The following is a 21004-nucleotide window of genomic DNA, read 5'->3' on the forward strand; positions in this document are numbered from 1 at the left end:
AATACTACTATGCACAAATAATGTACCAGCTGGGATTCCTGCCAAAGCGTTGCAGATGATATGTGGATGGTGCATTGCTGCTGCTAAGAGCTAGAAGTGCCCTGGGAACGCCCTCCTGACTGCGTTCTATTCTTCATGCTACTCTTGGCTTCTCCTAAGGGAAAGCATTGTGACTTCGAAGACAGTTGATGCCTTTGAATTGGTAGGAAAAGGACTCTTAAAAACCGTACTTACTGTCCATTTTAGACAGCCATATTTTCCTCATCCCCCATACATGTCCCCTTTCACTGCACGTACTTTACCTGTTAGGTAGCTATCCGGCCAGTAAAACAAAGGCTGCCAGACAGTGGATTGTGTCAGTCTCCCCAGCACCACTACATCCGACGGACTAGGAATGTTTGACGTAACAGCACTAGGTACAGTGCTGAATCAATAAAAGCAATAATTAAGAATGAGCTTTAGAAAGGAACAAGTTAGAAAATCACTAGGATATTTCAGTTATTAACTAAGCCTTGGCCTTTACAGGTTTTTTGAAATAAGGTCTCAGGTCGCATGAATGGCTAGCTTGAATTCAATGTGTAGTGGAGACTGGCCCTGAGCTCATGATCCTTCTTCCTCTGCCTCCCAACAATGGGGATTACAGACGTGTGTGCCACCATGCCTGCTGACATTAATATTTGCAGTGGCAACTACTCAAGGCTCAAGGAGAAAGGTATGTACTCTGCACCAGTCTGCGCTACAGCAGAGGCCAGTGAGTGGCCGCCAATGAGTGAGTGACAGCACCTACAAGACCACCCAGATTCTGATGTCACAAGGACTCTGCTGCTCTGGATCACACACATCTGCATTATGCTAGACTCTCGTGTCTAGAGATTGAAGGGCTCAGGATGGAGTCCCTTGAGTATTAAGAACCTTTGCTATAATGCCATGCTCATTCCTAACCTAACAGAACAGTCTGATGGAGATGACTGACTGGAGAGAATGAGCCAGAGATCTGTGCAGACTTATTTATGCTCTGTCTTCTTATAGATAAAATGGAGCAACAATATCAGTAAATAATGGCGTCTGTATCTCACTGAATCACTGTTAGGACAAAATGAGGTACTTTATACTCTGATTTACAAATTAAAAAGAATTTAAATATATTATTTGTTATGAGCTCAGTAATCTTATTATCTATTACGATGATCCATCCAATATTTCAGACTAAATTTTCTAATTTTATTCCTATATGCTATCTGTCTTAGTTAGGGTTTTTATTGCCATGAAGAGACACCAAGACTATGACAACTCTTAAAAATGAAAACATTTAATTGGGGTGGCAGCTTATAGTTCAGAGGCTCAGTCCATTATCATGGCAGGGAGCATGGAGCATGCAGGCAGATATGGTACTGCAGAAGTAACTGAGAGTCCTACATTTACAGGCAACAATAAGTCGACTGAGACACTGGGCATAGGAAACCTCAAAGCCTGCCCCCACAGTGGCACACTTCCTTCAGCAGGGCCATACCCACTCTGACCAGGCCACACTTCCTATAGTGCCACTCCCTGTGAGATTATGGGGCCAATTACATTCAAACCACCATACTATCCTTGACCTGAAAGGGTAGATCCTCATTTCCCCTTGGGAAAATTCCATTCTGCAAGATTTGCCCACTTAGATCAAAACCTCTGTGAAACCTTGGTAATGACTCCAAAGAAACAGAATCATTCATTTTTTAAAAAGTAGTCTTATTCTACTTCCTGGAAGTACTAATCTAGTTCTCCATTTATTTTCCACTGCCTGTGAGCTTCTTTTTCCTTCTTATAATAAATTACAAGAAATATTTAGCAATGTCTTGACTACTACTAGATTTTAATAAATAACTGAGTTGGTTTTATTCAATTTTGAACTTATGCCAGTTGAAGCTTTTAAATATGAGGAGTCCCTTGAGCCAGTCTGCTTTCTTTATAAATGATGTACTTCCAATGGAAGTCTCTTTTCCTTCTTAAAAGACACAAAATAACAAGGGTAAATATTGTAAACAAAAACAGTTTCCCATGAATTTTCTGATCCACCATGGGATTCTTTTATATGATCAAAACAGGAGCCCTGTAAACACACTGTGGTGGTCTGAATAAGAATGCCCCATATAGGCTCATATATTTGAATGCTTAGTTATCAGGGAGTGGCATTCTTTGAAAAGGATTAGGAGGTGTGGCTTTGTTGGAGGAAGTGTGTTACTAGGGTGGGCTTCTGGATCAGAATGTAGCTCTTAGCTTCTTCTCCAGCACCATTCCCACCTGCCACCATGCTCTCCACCATGCTGATAATGGACTAAGCCTCTGAAACTATAAGCAAATCCTCAAATAAATACTTTTCTTCATGAGAATTGCCTTGGTCACAGTGTATCTTTACAACAATAGCATATGTTACTATTGTCAGAAGAATTATTTCAGCATGTCTGCTTTTTATTGTTCCTTAATAAAATAAAACAATGCAGTTTACTTAAAGAACAATAATTACTATTCTAACATTTTTTTCGCCCCACTTGTTTCTTAACTCTCCACATTCTAATCCAGGCAATGTGAGTCGTCCTAATCTCTTAATCTCACATAATTTTAGCTTTACTACAGCTAACACATGCTCTTCTGAATGAAGAAGGTTCTCACTCCAAAGGCAGCGGTTAGCATGCACTAACTTACTCAACCATGCTTGTGAACTCAAGATCTAAAAGCAACATCACCCCCAAGTTCATTCAAGTCTCCCCAGCCTGCCCACCACCTGCCGTGTGGTGCCTCATGGCATATTCCTGAAGAACTCAAAAAAGCGAGGAAAATTGGCTTACAGCAGGCTTACACTGTTGTAAGAGCAGGACCATATTAGCTGATGGAAGCATCACACAGCTTTTGTTGTTCTAGTTGTTTAATCGGTAAAGAAACAAGGAGCATTAGCAGGTGGCTCTGCTTCCCAGCACGACTACGAAACAACTATGCATTATGCATCCCTTCTCCTTCTGCTCTGGACCCCACAGAAGCCAGACACGGGCCACTGAAATGTGTGAGACCCTGCTGTTGCTATGACAGCCTCTCCAATGGCTCCCCTCTTACACAAGTAAAAGCTGAAGCCCTTCAACTGCTTACTATCCTTCCCATGTCTTCTCCCACTTCTGCTCTCACCACAGAGGCCTCCTGGAGCCTTCTAACACACCAGGGGTACTCCAGCTTTGGGGTTTGCTGCTCCCTCTATCTGGATTGCTAAGAGACTTTTCCTTACCTCTGTCAACTCTGTAACCTTGCCACCTTTCTCATTCTTCCTTTCCTGACAACCCTGTTTCTCATCTCTGCATTGCTTTCCCCCACAGCACTTGGGACACACAGTGTATAATACTTTTTAGGGTCTGTTCAAGGTCTGTTCCTTCCAGTAAACTGTAACTTTTACGATGGCTCAAGGGCTATTGCCTTGTCTGTTAACTGCCACATCTGTAGCCTCTAGCAAAGTACTGAATGTATGAGAGGCCCTGCAAAATACTTGGCAAATGCAGAAGGAATGACCCCACCCAAACAACCAATTAATTACTATAATTAATGTAATATAAGTATGGGAGCTGGGACAGAGGTTAAGAGGACGAACAAGAAGGATTTGCTGATGTATTAGAAGAGATATCTTAGAATTTGGGCCAGAGGGAAGGGAAGACACCGCTAGCAAAGGAACAAGGTGTAAAATTTCTGTGGGCTAAGATAACTTTTTCTAGTTCCAGAAATGCTTACTGGAATTCTGCAGATCTCCTGTTCTCTAGGGCAAGGATTCTCAATCTCGCCTTGTCCTAACAACAACTCATTTTGAAGTCAGTGAAGTTTTCCCAATGCCATGTGGCAAAGTGCACAAATATGTAGGACTGATATTCAAATACTTTAATCACATTTTGTGATACCGTATAATACATGCACTTATTAAGATCTAGTATCAGTTAACAACGAAATGAAAACCACAAAATCAAACCCACAGTGCAGTAATCCCAATTACACCTTCTGGAGGCGAGATCCAAGAACATGAAAGTCTCCAAACTAAACCCTGAGACTGAGCTCCTGAAAGAACAGGACCTTAGCTTAGCCATTTTCATTGGCCCCAGTTCCGTAACCTAGCAGCTTGCACATACTACTCCAACGAGAAATGTTCACTGAATAAACACCTGTAAAGGAAGAGAAGCAGCATGGTTTTCCTCCTAGTGCTGTCGTGTCTATGGGTACCCATGTGCTCACTCCCCAGTTCTTCCTCAGTGAGCACTTCCTCTGCCGTCGCCTGCCTGCACTTGAGCACCGTGAGAAGGAAGGAGCTTGCTATAAAGTGATGCTTTTCCTTTCGGGCACGACTCGAATCACATTCTCTCCCACTGTTATCACCTGCTCAGGCATCGCTTCTGTTAAGATGCCGCGCTCTACAGTAAACTCCCTAGCTACCCATCCTTAGGCTGGGCTACCTATGCTAAAATTCTCGGTTCCCATTTCACTTCGCTGAAAGCTCTTTGAAATTTCTGTTCTTTTCCCCCTCCGAGGTTGACCTCAAACTTGTGAGCTCAAATGATCCTCCTACCCTAGCCTTCCACGTGTTCAGGCTACCATGGGCACCCCTTTGCCTAGTTGAAGCTTCTATTTTACATTCACAAGTGCCAGTACAGGTTCATATTTGCTGTGTATATGAGACAATGAACAATGACAATGCTTAATTAATTTCTTTTTTGTTATTTCTATTTCTCTAATTTTTCCTATTTGTCAGATGATCACTCAGATTCTAATTTTCTCAAAAATTAACAAAAGCCCCATTTGACTATCAGCAGAAATTAAAATCAACAAAACGGCTTTCTCCTCAGGTCAGTGGTATCCTTTCTTGACTTCTCAGGCTTGGCATTGAGTAAATACACAGCATCAGCACCACACTCTCCCAGAGTTCTTTGTACTAAGCATCACCCTTCACAACCCATGCATCAGTCCTACCCTTTCTCCCCAAGATACAAAGGAGGCCTTGCTGGCTTTCTTGATTTTTGTCAGGTCTGTTCCTTTTTTACTTCCAGAATCCCTTTCTTTAATCTCTTTCAATTTAATTTACTCCAGTTATACCAAAGAAACAATTCTGTAATAATTCTTAAAATTGAGTTACATATAAAGAATTTTCCTCTCGCCTAATATATAAGAATTACATTTTCTACCTTAGTTCCTGTACTTAGGAAAATATTTATTTCCCTAGGCTTCCAAAGATGCACTTCACCGAAGCCAAGGAAATAATCTCGGTATGGACCACAGAAAGTTCTTGGCCCTTCACTGTTGCCTTCGCCCCTATGACGTGGCCTGTTCAGACCCTATGTTCCTCGCACCTCTTCTTTAAGTCTTTCTTCCTCTATCATGGTTGCCCTTACCTTAGCTGCTCTCTAACCACACAATTCTTCAGCATGTGAGTATGCCTCAACTACCAATTGTTTGGTCTTTATTTGTAGTTTCCTCTGTAAGTACAATTGTTCTGGAAGCTCTGCATACATGTACTTGTACATCACTGCTCTAGCCCACTTAGACAAGTTCAACTGCTCATATTTTCTTACGCTTCTAGAATAAAGCCATCATATTGATATTTTATACTTAGTTTTATACCCTTTCTATTTGAAAGGATAATACCTCAGAAAAAATTTATTTCAAAGTTTAAGAAAATTACTTACCTTTACTCTTATTTAGCAAATGGAAACAAAACAGCATCACAGTAAGTAATGCTGTGTTCTCTACTGTCTCGAGGCAAACAGCTATTCTTTTATAAAACATTATTCTTTTATGAAACACTATTCTTTTATAAAACACTATTCTGAACAGTGTTTGCTCTTTCACTTTGACATAATTTATAAGATAAGAAAACTAAAAACTGAACTTGTTAAAATATTTAGTTAATTCGTGACACAAAATAGAGCAATAGTTTAAAGACTTACTGGATCAGAAGGCCCACAGAATTCTCGAAATGTCTTTGTAGGATTGTTCTGTTGGATCTCGAGTGCCACGCAAGAGCCGGAGCACATTTCTGTTACCATCTCCTTTGATATACAATGTAAGAGAAAACAAAAGCATTAACAGAAATGAATATTTTACCCCGATTCTTAGTTGCACGACTTCCCCACTATTTCCAATCTGAAAATGGCCACCTGTGAGGTTGTTCCCATCTGTGTTCTGGGCGTTTGCACTTCTTGAATGACGGCCACCTTTGCTTCAAGTGTTTGTCTCATCCCTGCATCTCCTAGCATCACTAGCATTTTAAGGCCATGCTCTGCCTCCTCTCGTCACCTAACATCATTTCCCGCACATCTTCCTTTCAGATCCCCTCTTTCCTCAGCATATCTTCATCAAACTAATATTCCTAAAACAGAAATAGTGCTGTTTCTCCTGGAGGACCTTTAAAAGTCTATGATGTGGTCAGCAATAAGGAATAACGTCTAGAAGCTTGAAAAAAATAGAAAAATAGAAAAAACTAGTTTCTGTGTATCAAATGGTAGGGGCCAAGGGACCGTGACCCTTGGGAAGGGGAGGGGGAAGTGCAGTAAGCCAGATGATTCTTCCACCTTGCTGCGTGAGAACATCAGCAGACAGCAAAGGACAGCAGTGCCCAGAATTCCCACAATGCTACAGAGACAAGGACTTTAGTTAGGGAGCCCAGCAGACGGTATTTTCAGGGCAGAATACAAGAGAATTCTGTACCCTACCAAAGTACATTTGACCACACTGGCACAGGAGATCACTTCCTAAATATAACCCCAGCAGCACAGACACTGAGAGAAACAGTTAATAATGGAACCTCCTGAAACTGAAAAGCTTCTGTAAAGCAAAAGACACAGTCAACAAGACAAAACGACAGCCTACAGAATGGGAAAAGATCTTCACTAACCCCACATCTGACAGAGGTCTGATCTCCAATATACAAAGAACTCAAGAAATTGGACACCAAAAGAACACATAATCCAATAAAAAAAAATGGAGTAGAGACCTAAACAGAGAACTCTCAACAGAGGAAGCTAAAATGGCTGAGAGACACTTAAGAAAACGCTCAACACGGATGTGAAACGGTATGACGAAAAACAGGATCAGAGAGAAGCGCGTCTCACAGCGTCTGGACCACTCACAGAAAAGCACTTTAGATAAAAGTGAAACTGAATGCGGACTGCGGGGAAGATCAGCAGGTGGGGCTTCTGAGGTGAGTGAAGGCCGCAGCAGCGCCAGGCTACACTGGACGGTGGTGAGACATGAGGTTGGTTTAAGCCACGCTAGCCCTTTTAATGACCTCGGTGCATTTATAATGCCCAGAGCCAAACTAAAATAACTTATTATAGGACATATTTAAATATTATCCCAGATGCTCTCATCCTACCCAATGGAAATGACAGAGTTAGAAAAAAGGGCTTCATTAAGTAAGTGACACATATAACGCTACCCAATAGAATCCTAAGTGCACCCCAAAGCCACTTTGCTATTTTTTATACATAATTATGTTGGATTTGATTTTCTATTTCACGTTATTAAAGTACTGCCTACACATAAAATGCCAAGTTCTCAGTCTGAAGAGATATCAAACACATTTTCTGAAAAGGAGAAAAAAAATCTGCCTTTCTTCATTCTTCCTTCTTTTTGTTTATGTCTTTGTCAGTGTCTCTCAGTTTATGTTATGTTAGCAGCAGCCAACATTTAGAACAGCAGCTATATAGACTATTCCAAATGAGCAAAATATAAGGACGAACAGACAATCAAGCAAAAAATGCAACCAAATACACGTGTTTCTTTAAAAATTGACTCAAAAATGTTTTGGTCTCCCAATTTTTAGTTAAGAAGAAATTTTTTTAAAATCTTGATTGTTTACATTTTTAAAGAGTCTTTGGTTGACATAAGACAGTCAGTTGCACATGAAATGGTTCAATTAACATCTGTTCTTTCTAGACTTCAACTTCAATGAACGGACATCATGTGCCTCTATCAGGAAGCCGTTGTCTATAGTAGTTGCTCAGTCAGTATATGTTGGTCTCATGATAACAGAATACGGTCAAAACTATCCTTTTAAAGACAATTTTGAAGTAAGTTTGAATGTAAGTGTAAATTATCAACAAAAATCCACTATCAAAGACTACTACTAAACAGTAATGGAGACAACAGCCGCAGCAGCTAATATTGACCAAGTACTCTCAATGAAGAGATCACTCTTCATGATTTGTTGAATTAATTCTTACAGCCATATTATAATACTGCATCATTTTCATTCTATACATAGGCTAATATTAGCTTTAAGAGATTAAATAGCTGGAGGACCTAGGAATTGAACTCGGTCCACTGAACAGCAGCAAGACCTCCAAACCACTGAGCCCTCTTCAGCCCCATGATGAGTGTCTTTCCTTCATCTGTTGGACAATCTCATGCGTTCTTTTAAGAAATACCACTTCAGATTCTTTGTGTTTTCTTCTCTCTCTTTCCTTTTTTTTTTTCTTTTTGAGATAGGATTCACTAAGCTGGCCTTGAACTCCTGATTCTCCTGCTTCTGCCTCCCAAGCACTAGGTAAAGTCATACATCATTACCTAATTCTTTGTCTGCTTTAAAAATTAACTGTCATCTTGCTATTAAGTTGAGTTATTAATAGATTTGGTTATTACTCCTTTATCAGATATATAGTTTATAAATCACCCTTAAAAATACTTTCAGTAATTATAAGATTTCCAAGATTTGAAACACACACATTGCTTTCAGTTGCATTATTTTATATTTATTTTGATACTTACATTATACTCAGGCACTACACCTTTATAAACTTCATAGAATTCTTCAACATTAACCCGATCCATATTGAACTACATTAAAAAAGAAAAAAGCAAGTCAAAAAAGGGAGCCAGACTTAGGACTCAGCATTTATCATTCCTTGCACACATATTTTAACTTTTCACTGTGAGGCATCTTTCCCCCACACTAGTCTTGGAGGCACTATGAAGCCCAGGCTAGCCTTGAACTTGTGACTGTTCTGGCTCAGTATTCCAAGTGCTGGAATTACAGCTACTTTGCCACCAGACTTGTCTTTCTCTTTTAACTTCAAAATGTAAATCTTGAATAATTTATTCTTAGAAGGAGAAAGTATTATTAAAGGTTTTATGCATGTACCATCTCATAATTCTCACAATAAGTACTTAGCATGTTACTGCTAGGATTTAGCGGCACCAGGAGACCTCTCTAAATTGCCCTCTGTCAGTCCAGGAATCAGATCCCAGTGACCATTCACTACTCTACAAGGTTTAGAAAGACACCCTATTCTTGATAGGGTTTCAAAATAGGCATAGGCAATATAATGCTGTTTATGGGTAGATTCGACATACAAATAAAAAAACGTTGCTAAGCACAGGTCCTTCCAAGCATATTGAGAGAATGGAAAGCTATCCTATTGCCCTTGCAAGCATTTGGAAAAAATCGTTAAAACTGGTTTGTAATAAAGCACTTAGATATGTCAGCAGGACTTCCTTCTAGACATCAAATCAAGTGTGACTAAGATATATGTGCTTATGAAACACAACCAAACAACTTCTTATCAAGGTTGGTTTTAAATTCAGTTAGGAATAAAATTTTATGTTTAACAGTCTCACCGATTAAAACACCAATTTAAAGAAATGGCATCTGAGCCCTAATTTTACCTCCTTTGCCTGGCCTCTCCTATTGCCAAGGCTGCAGCTCACTGAGAACTGCCAATCTACACAGTCAGCAACTCAGGTCGGAAGGACTGACTGCAATGGCCAGCGTGACTATCTGTTATGGGGTGGGGGGGGGGGTCAGTTTCACTTCAACACTTTCTGCTATATTCATTCAGCTTTTACCACTAGTGCATCAAAACGTGACATTCAATATAACTTTGATAAAAGTCTATTTAATCTACAGCACAACCCGCAGTGGCAAATAACAACATTCTCATGGCCTATAAGAGACACTGAGGCTAAGGATGCCTGACCAGGGTCAATGCCTGAAAGAGAAAACTGTTGACCCTAGATTCTGAAAATGGCATCTCTGACTCTAGACATCAGCAATCGCATTTACCATTTTACTATAAGGCCCCCATCATAAGCTCACACTATTTATAATGATTTCTTACCAAATGCACCAGAGATTACAGCACAAAGGCATCCACTGCTACCAAAATATGTGTTATGGCTCCAGTCGGGGGCTTTCTGAGACTGTCTGAGGAGGCGATTCTAAGTGAGGGTGGGCTTAAGAGCCATAGGGGAGAGTAAATACATTAACACTTGAGGGACAGTATAGAAATTAGCCCCAGGTTGAGAGTGCCAAGGAATCTGAACTCACATCCTATTATTCCTTCACTGTTTGCTAGGAAACCCAGAACACAGGATGCTCACTGACACGCCTCACTTTGACTCTGTTTGCCATTTGTAAGACCAAAACAGCCTTTGCTCCCTACTTCTCAGCCGAAGTTCTAAGAAACAATGAAACTCCGAAGCTTAAATCAGGTTTATCAATATACTAAACATTAGTATCTCAGTGAATGGTTATATAGATTAAATAACTAAAATGTGTTTTTATTATCACGTTTTGAGTTCAGGTTTTTGTTGCTGTTGTTTTGTTTTGTTTAATCTAGCCTGGAACTCCCCACATACATCAGATTGGCCTCAAATGCATACCCACCTCTCCTTCCCGAGCGCTGTGGTTAAAGGATTACTCTACCAGATCCAGCCCGGTTATTGAATTTGTATGTCTTTGATTTTAATAAATTCAAATCTCAAGTGCATGGTGAACAGTTAAACACATTTTAAGGCTTATTAAAAAACAATTCTTCCATACATTATGGCTCATTGCAAACCACTCACCATCTGCATCGCTGAGATTTCAAAACATGCATCTCGAATAGCTATTAAGATCTTTCCCAACAGTCCTGAAAATGAAGAACAAATTGGTTCAAAATATAAACATTTTTAATTATTTTAGGTTACTAAGAGACACAAAATTTCAAATCAGTGGTTTTTGTTTCTACTCCACATAAGGAAAATGCAGCATCTCTGCAAGAGACATGAAGAAAATCCCTGAAGAGCACCACACTTAATCATCTGATTCTCTCGGTAAGTGCTTCAAGAATATCAATGATGGTCTGAGGACAATGTGAAAGGCTTCTAAGCTACTATTTTCCTTTAAGGCCCCATAAACCTAGTGATGTAGATAGCATGAAAATCAAATGGCTTTAAAAGAACATTACCAAAATGTAAAATGACAGGATACTGGATTTAGGGGAAAAGTCAAATAGCTGAAAAGGTGGGCAGGGATATCAAGGGGGAATGGAAGTGTGCACTGTTCTTAAGTCCTGGAGGAGGAGGAAGATGGATGTTACATAAAGACAGAAAAGTGTGAGCGACTCAGAAGAGACAAGGAACAAGAAGGAAGAGAGATCACCTCTGACTGAAGGTCTGTGTTCTAGTTTGTTTAGTTCCCGGGATATACACTGTAGTGGTCTGAATAAAAATGGCCCTCAGAGGCTCCTCTATTAGAATGTTTGGTTCCTAGCTGATGGACTGTTTAGGACGGATTAAGAGGTATGTGGCCTTGGAGGAGGAGGTGCGTCACTTAGGGTGAGTCTGATGTTTCAGAAGCCCACACCCAGTCCAGTCTCCCTCTCTCTAGCCCTGGCTTGTGTATCAGATAGCTGTAAGTTCTCAGCTCCTGCCCCAGTCCAGTGCCATGCTTCTCTCCATAATGGAGATGGACTGACCCTCTGAAACTATAAACAACCCTAGCTAAATGCTTTCTTTTATAAGTTGCTTTGGTCACGGTGTCTCTTCAAAGCAGTTCATCAATAACTAAGACATACCATGACCAAAAGAAACTTGGCATAAAGAGGATTTATTTCAGTTTATAACTTATACTCGTCATGAAGGGTGCAAAACTCAGGGCAGGAGACTGAAGCAGGAACTGAAACAGAGACCATGGAGGAACCCTGATTATTGGCTTGCTCTTCATAGTTTGCACAGCCTTTCTTTTCTCCTTTCCTTCCTTCTTTCTTTTTCTTCCTTGTTATTTTCTTCTTCCTCTTTTTCTCTCCTCCTATATCTTGGGTTTTTTGAGATAGGGTCTCACTATGTAAATCTGGTTGGACTGGAACTTGCTATGTAAATCACTTTGGCCTCAAACTCATAGAGATTTGCCTGCCTCTGCTTCCTCGGTGCTAGGATTAAAGGGGTGTGCACCATTCCTTCCTAATGCAACCCAGGACACCTGCCCAGGGGTGGTACTTCCCACTGAGCTGGGCCTTCCATACCAACCAGCAATCAAGAAATTGCCACATACACTTACTTATGGGCCATTATGATAGAGGCAATTCCTCAACTGAGAGTCCCTCTTCCCAGATACCTCAACATTTGTGTCAACTTGGCAAAAACTAATCAGCACAGTCTTATATGCCAGAATGAAGAGTTTGAGCATAAATTCCATCACAAATGGGTGGACTTTTATAAGAGGAGGTTCTGCTAACTCAAGAGTATGACACACATTTTTACATAGTTTTGTTTCATATAAAAATCTTATTATAGGAGCCAGTGACCTATGTCAGAGCAGGCCTGAGGCAACAACCTCTATAGGAGCAGGTACAAGGGAGTAACCACCGACTAAGCAGGCCCAAGCCAAAGACCTCTGTGGAAACAGACTTGAGATAGGAACATCTGAGGGAGCAGGCCCGAGCCAGAGACCTCTGTGGGACCGCGAGCCAGAGACCTCTGTGAGACCAGCCGCAAGTCAGGGACATCCAAGGGAGCAGGCCCAAGCCAGGAATATCTGTGGGAACAGGCCTGAACCAGAAACCTCCACGGAGCAGGCTCAAGTCAGCTACCTCAAGTCAGCTACCTCTGCTGGAGCAGGCCTGAGGCAGCAACCTCCACATGAGTGGGTTTGAGCCAGTGACCTCCATTGGAGCAGGCCTGAGACAATGACCTCCACAGGAGCAGGTACAAGGGAGCCCCCTCTGAGGGAGCAGGTCCAAAACAGAGACCTCCGCAAAACCAGGCATCTGCTACTTCTCCGACCTCTCCACCGAGCAGGCCTGAGCCAGCGACCTCCCCAAGAGGCCTGAGCTAGTGACCTCTGCCTTAGCAGGACCAAGGCAGCAACCTCAGCTGGAGCAGCCCCGAGCAAGCAACATCTGGGGGAGTATGCCTGAATGACCTCCAGTATTGCTGAGCTACCCCCTGGAGTACTGAGAAATTTTCAGGATCACTGAGTGACTTCCAAGATGACTGGAAGCGTGGCCCTGACTGCACCACAAGGAATAACCATTTGAGCCTTGGATCCACCGGTACCTGGAAGATTGATCACCAAAGACACATTCCCAACTACAACAATCAAAGGAAAAGATGGATAGACAAGGTAAGAATACACTCAGCACCACAGAGAGCAACACAACACCAACAAAACCTAGTGGCTTTATAACAGCAAGACTTGAACACCCCAATATAGATGAAGCAGAAGAAAATGACCTAAAAATATAACTTTAGGAGAATGTTTGAGGCCCTTAAAGAGGAAATAAAAAATTTGTTGAAAAAAATGGAAGAAAAGACAAACAAAAAATTGGAATAAATCAACAAATCCCTTAAAGAAAAACCAAGAAAAAGCAATCAAACAGATGAAAGAAACTATTCAAGACTTGAAACTGAACTAGAGACAATAAAGAAAACATGAACTGAGGGAATTATAGAAACAGAAATTATTAGAAAATGATCAGGTCGGCACTAACAGAGACTTACACAGATCTAATCTACATGGGAAGTAGAAAAAGACAAGATCTCCTGAGTAAGTTGGGAGCATGGGGACTTTGGGGGAGGTTTTACTGGGGGAAGGAAGAGGCAGGGAGGGGAGCAGAGAAAAATGTAGAGCTCAATAAAAATCAATAAAAAAATAAAATGATCAGGAACTGTAAATGCAAGCACAAACAGTAGAATACAAGAGAGGGAAGAAAGAATCTTAAGCACTGAAGATACAATAAAGGAAATAGACTTATCAGTCAAAGAAAACATTAAATCTAACAAAAGCATAACCCAAAATATTCAGGAAATATTGGACACCATTAAAAGACCAAACCTAGGAATAATAAAGATAGAAGAAGTCCAACTCAAAAACACAGAAAATATATTTGATAAAATCATAGAAGAAAACTTTCACAACCTAAAAGAGAGATATGCCTATGAAGAAACAAGAAGTTTACAGAACACCAAACAGACTGGATCACAAAAAAGTCCCCTTGTCACATAATAATCAAAACACTAAACATACATAATGAAGAAAGAATACTAAGAGCTACAAAAGAAAAAGGCCAAGTAACATATAAAGGCAGACCTATCAGAATTACATCTGACTTCTCAGTGGAAACGGTGAAAGCCAGAAGGTCCTGATCAAGCATTATGTAGACATTAAGAGACCACAGATGCCAGCCCAGACTACTGTACTCAGCAAAACTTTCAATCACCATAGATGGAGAAAACAAGATATTCCATGACAGAACCAGATTTAACCAATACCTAGTCACAAACTCAGCCCACACAAAGTACTAGAAGGAAAATTCCAACCCAAGGAAGTTGGCTACATCCACAAAAACACAGACAATAGATGATCTCACAGCAGCAAATCCAAAAAAAGGGGAAAATACACAAAATAACATCACCAACAATAAAAACTAAAATAAAAGGAGTTAGCAATCACTGGTCATTAATATCCCTTAATATAAATGAACTCAACTCACCAATAAAAAGACACAGGCTAACAGAGTGGAGACGAAAACAGAATCCATCCTTCTGCTGCATACAAGAAACACACCTGAACCTCAAAGACAGACATTGTCTCAAAGTAAAAGGATGGGGAAAAATTATCCAATCAAATGGACCTAAGAAACAAGCTAGTGTAACTATCCTAATATCTAACAAAATAGACTTCAAACTAAAATCAAAAAAGATAAAGAAGAACATTTCATATCAGTCACAGGAAAAATCCATCAAGAGGAAATTTCAATACTGAACATTATATTTCAAATAGAAGGGTACCCTCATATGTAAAAGAAACACTTCTAAAGCTTAAATCACACATTAAACCCCACACACTAATAGTGGGAGACCTCAACACCCTACTCTCACCACTGGACAGGTCTGTTAGACAGAAAATTAACAGAGAAATAAGGGAACTAACAGGTGTTATGACTTAAATGGATTTCAGACATCTATAGAACATTCCATCCAAACAAAAAAGAATATAATTTCTTCTCAGCACCTCATGGAACCTTCTCAAAAACTGACCACAAACCTCAATAGATCTTAAAAATTGGAATAACCCATGTATTTTATCAGATCACCATGGCTTAAAATTAGAATTCAACAGCAACCCTAATTCCAGAAAGTCCACAAACACATGGTTAAACACTGCTCACCTGAATCATCAATGGATCAAGGAAGAAATAATGGAAGAAATTAAAGACTTCCTAAAATTCAATGAAAATGACCTCACAACATGCCCAATTTATGGGGCACAATAAAAGCAGTGTTAAGAGGAAAGTTCATAGCACTAAATGCCTACACAAAGAAGTTGGACAATTTTCTGGATAAATATCACTTACCAAAACTAAATCAAGACTAGATAAGCAAATTAAACAGATCTATAACTGTTAAAGAAATAGAAACAGTCATCAAAAGTCTCCCAACCAAAAAGAGCCCAGGACCAGATGGTTTTAGTGCAGAATTCTACAAGATTTTCAAAGAGGAGTTAATACCAATACTCCTCAAATTATTCCACACAAGAGAAACAGAAGAAACATTGCCAAACTCTTTTTATGAAGCCACAAATATCCTGACACACAAGCCACAGAAAGACTTTACTAAGAAAGAGAGTTACAGCCCAATCTCATTCATGAACACTGATGCAAAAATACTCAGTAGAACTAAGTTGAACTCAGTAGAAAAATACTCATGGCAAACTGAATCCAAGAACACATCAGAAAAATCATCCACCATGATCAAGTTGGCTTCATCTGAAAGATACATCGATGGTTCAACATATAGAAATCTGTCAACATAATCCACCATATAAAAAACTGAAAAAACAAAACACATGATCATCTCATTAGATGCTGAAAAAGCCTTTGAAAAAGTACAACATCCCTTCATGATAAAGATCTTGGAGAGACAAGGGGTACAAGGAACATACCTAAACATAATAAAGGCAATATACAGCAAGCCAACAACCAACATCAAACTAAATGGAGAGAAACTCAAAACGATCCCACTAAAACCAGGAACAAGATAAGGTTGTTCACTCTCTCCATATCTATTCAATATAGTTCTTGAGGTTCTAGCTAGAGTAGTAAGATAATAAAAGGAGATCAAGGAGATACAAATTGGAAAAGAGAAAGTCAAACTCTCACTGTTTGCTGATGATATGATAGTTTACAAAAGTGATCCCAAAAATTCTACAAAGGAATTGCTACAACTCATTAACACCTTCAGTATGTAGCAGGATACAAGATTAACTCAAAAAAAGCAGTAGCCCTCCTTTACACAGATGACAAACAGGCTGAGAAAGAAATCAGAGAAACATCACCCTTCACAATAGCCACAAATAGCATAAAATATCTCAGAGTAACCCTAACCAAATAAGTGGAAAATTTGTATGACAAGAACTTTAAATCTTTGAAGAAAGAAATTGAAGACACCAGAAAATGTAAAGATCTCCCCTGTTCTTGGGTAGGCAGAATTAACATAGTAAAAATGGCAATCTTAGCAAAAGCAATCTACAGATTCAATGCAATGCCCATCAAAATCCCAGCAAAATTCTTCACAGACCTCGAAAGAACAATACTCAACTTCATATGAAAAAGCAAAAGACCAAGGATAGTCAAAACAATCCTGTGCAATAAAGGGACTTCTGGAGGCATCACCAACCCTGACTTCAAATTCTACTAAAAATCTACAGTACCAAAACCAGCGTGGTATTGGCATAAAGACAGACAGGAGGACCAATGGAACCTAATCGAAGATGCAGATATCAATCCACATACCTAAGAACACCTGAATTTTGACTAAATTAAAAAATATAAAATAAAAAACAAAAATATATTCAACAACTCATGCTGGCATAACTGGATATCAACATGCAGAAGAATGAAAATAGATCCCTATTCATCACCATGCACAAAACTCAAGTTCAAATGGATCAAAACCCTCAAAATAAAACCAACCACACTGAACCTCATAGAAGAGAAATTGGAAAGTACGCTTGAACGCACTGGCACAGGAGACCATTTTCTAAATATAACCCCAGCAGCACAGACACTGAGAGAAACAATTAATAAATGGGACCTCCTGAAACTGAAAAGCTTCTGTAAAGCAAAGGACATGGTCAATAAGACAAAACTACAGCCTACAGAATGAGAAAAGATCTTCACCAACCCCACATCAGACAGAGGTCTGATCTCCAAAATATACAAACAACTCAAGAAATTAGCCATTAAAAGAACAAATAATCGAATTTAAAAAAAAATGGGGTACAGACCTAAAAGAGATCTTTCAACAGAGGAATCTAAAATGGCTGAAAGACAATTAAGGAAATGCTCAACATCCTTAGCCATCAGAGAAATGCAAATCAAAACAATTCCAAGATTTCATCTTAACCTGTAAGAATAGCCAAGATCAAAAACACTGATGACAACTTATACTGGAGAGGTTGTGGGGTAAAAGGAACACCTCTGCATTGCCGGTGGGAATGCAAGCTGGTACAACCCCTATGGATATCAATATGGTGATTTCTCAGAAAATTAGGAAACAACCTACCTCAAAACCCAGCAATACCACTTTCGGGTATATTCCCAAAGGATGCTCAATTGTACCACAAGGACACATGCTCAACTACGTTCACATCAGCATTGTTTGTCATAGCCAGAACCTGGAAACAACCTAAATGCCCCTCACCTGAAGAATGGATAAGGAAAATGTGGTACACATTGGAGTACTACACAAGCAAAAAAAAAGACAATTTGAAAGAACCAGAAAACATCATATTGAGTAAGGTAATCCAGACCTAGAAAGACAAATATACGTACTCATTCATAAGTGTCTTTTAGATATAAAGCAAAGAAAACCAGCCTATAATTCACAATCCCAGAGAACCTAGACAACATAGAGGACCTTAAGAGAGACATGCATGGATCTAATCTACATGGAAAATAGAAAAAGACAAGATCTCCTGAGTAAATTGGGAGCATGGGGACCATGGGAGAGGGTAAAAGAGGAGTGGCAAGGAAGGGAGGGGAGCGGAGAAAAATATATAGCTCAGTAAAACCAATAAAAAATTCTTATTATATATACATATACTGCTAACTCTTTCTCCCTCTCATTCCTGTCACCACCGCCACCCACAGCAGTCCCTTCCCCACAATCCCAACTCTGACTTTGAGTTGTGACCCATTTAACCAGGGCCATCTGTGTGACCACTAGATTGGAATGAGCTTCTGGAGCCAGGCGGGTAGATAGACAACTGAAGGCAATGATTACACCCGCTGCCCTGCACTCTAACAGTAACAGGCAGGTCAGCAGCAAGGGGGCGGGTCTCTGGAGCCCCTCCTCCACCTGTTTCTGACTGTGGAGGGCCCATTCTTATGCAGACCCAGCAGAGGCGTCCTCAACTGCTGTGAGCTGTGACTGCAATCACTGAATGCTGCCCAGAAGATAAGTTAGAGTTTCCAAGTAAACAACTCTATCTCCCTATTTCTGTCTCTTAGACAAAGAAATATTACACACTGACATAAGAATTTTGATGAAAGTGTGGGTCAGTATCACATTAGCCAATATAAAAATCTGTTGTCTGTATCTATTATAAACCTGTATTACAGATTGATAATTAAATTAAGCTATGTTCTTTTGTGGGATATATCATTTGAACACAATTCTGCTTACAGACAACAGGCATGAGGCTATAGCTCTCCCATTAGCACTACAGTAAGACACAGGTCCAGTTCCTACCTGAAGATTCCCACTAGTTTAGGTCAGATGATATTAGTGCTCCCAGGTCTGTTATCCAGCCTGCTTAATATCCATGGAGACTGCATTTTTATGTCCACTTGGTTACGCGTGGTGATAGGTCACAGATGCATTTTAAGAAGTAGTTTTGTGTTTAATGACTTAGAACACAAAAAGTCAAGAACTGTGTGTCCTATACTCTGTCCCAGATAGAAAATGTTCAGATGAGTGACCAAATGGCAATAACTATGTAAATGAAGCACATGCATGCAGCAATAAAATAAAACAAAATGGAATCCCAGGAAGCAAAGGACAAAAGGGTCAAACAAGAGAGCGGTCTTACTTGGCTGGTGTTTGCACAGCTGCTGTATTTTATAATGGTTTGCTTATAACTGCATGAATATCACCTCTTAAATGTTCAACTGCCAAATCATTTCTCCATTTCCACTCACGTTTTTAAACTGAATTGCTCAAAAGTCTTTTCAGATGCCTTTCTCATATCAGCTCATACAATATTAGATATTTATTATTTAAAACTCTTGATATTCCCGTGACTATACCCAGTTCCCCTTTAAGGTAAGTGATTTCTCTGATCGTCTGACTGTCAAGGGAACGGTCAACTTCCTATGTAAGCCAATAAATACAACCCCCATCAAAATGTCAAGAGATGACTGCAGATCTAAGCCAAAACCAATCTTAGCACTTGGATTCCCAGGCCACACTAGTTTAGTTAGGATCAGAACCATAATTAGTGTAAGTCATAGAGTCCTTCCCTGAGATTTTTTTAAAACTGGAACTGGGGAAAACACACTTTCCACTGTGTTCACAAGGGTGTGAACCCTCTACAGTTGGCAGCTCTCCTTTCTTCCAAAATCCTGGGAAATTTATATAGAAGAGTAAAGCTAAGGTCAAAAGAAGCAAAGATGAAGCAGAGTAACATAGATACTAAGTCACTGTTTAGTCTTCCTTAGACCCAATACAATCCATTTTTTTTTCTAATAGTCTTGTACATTTGAGACAGGGAACCTGCTGTGGGATAATGCCCTTGTACACTGTAAAGATTTGTTACTCATACTGATTTAATAAAATGCTGATTGGCTAGTAGCCGGGCAGGAAGTATAGGCGGGGTGACCAGACTAAGAGAATTCTGAGAAGAGGAAAGGCAGAGTCAGTCACTAGCCATGCCTTACTGAGTAAAGGTACTAAGCAACATGGCTAAACATGGGCAAGAATTATAAGTTAATTTAAGTTGTAAGAGCTAGCTAGTAATAAGCCTGAGCAATAGTCCAAACAGTTTATGATTAATACAAGTCTCTGTGTTTAATTGGGAGTGAACAGCTGTGGGACTCTTGCACCAATGGTGACCTCCTTATGCCTCCTGTTTATGTAGGAAGTAAAATACTGCACCCTGAGAAGGAAATGCTGAAGTTGAAAAGCCAGAACCAAGAAGAAAAAGTGACATTCTGATGCATGCTGAGTATAGACAGAAGAGGAAATCCCCCCCACAAAGTCACACAGAGCCAAGTCAGAAGTTCTGTGCCACCAAGTCCTAGCATATATTGCAGGCAGGACAGATTTTAAGTCAAAGGTTTTGTGGCTGGGTTAGTGTTCCCATTTCTCTTTTGGTAGTTTGCAGAGTACCTTCCCACACCAAATATACTAGATAGAATGTAGGGATGAAGGTTTCACATAGGCTCCAGCTCAACTTCTCCATGTTCAGTGAGGCTTGTGGGTGTTGTCCTTGGCCACTGGGCCCTGTAGTGAGTTTGGAGAGAACACTCCATATAAGGATTTCCATGGAGTTGTCTTCACCAACAACTAAAATGAACAAACCCAGTCCCAGTACGACATGAGTGTCAAGAGATTGCTAGTTGGGGACCCCACATTATTAGGAGATTTCATTAGGGTCGCCTTCATGTACTTTAAGGTATTTCCACTGCACTAGGTTTCCATACCCACCCTCAAATTTTCCTCAGTTCTCTTCCCGCAT

At 40.0% G+C, this 21004-nt stretch overlaps 1 protein-coding gene across 2 annotated transcripts in view; it reads right to left on the minus strand.

The window, feature by feature from the left end:
• Positions 1 to 21004, minus strand: part of Nme7 (NME/NM23 family member 7) — a 150514-nt gene that overhangs the window by 53438 nt on the left and 76072 nt on the right. For both annotated transcript variants that reach the window (XM_087906329.1, XM_087906328.1), the window contains 3 exons: positions 10849 to 10913; positions 8770 to 8838; positions 5949 to 6050 (listed from right to left, as the gene is read on the minus strand). In XM_087906329.1, the coding sequence (XP_087762455.1) occupies positions 5949 to 6050; positions 8770 to 8838; positions 10849 to 10913 (236 nt within the window). The remainder of the gene's footprint in view (positions 1 to 5948; positions 6051 to 8769; positions 8839 to 10848; positions 10914 to 21004) is intronic.

The sequence above is a fragment of the Myodes glareolus genome, chromosome 5, assembly GCF_982192425.1.
Source record: "Myodes glareolus chromosome 5, mMyoGla1.1, whole genome shotgun sequence".
Taxonomy (NCBI): Eukaryota; Metazoa; Chordata; class Mammalia; order Rodentia; family Cricetidae; genus Myodes; species Myodes glareolus.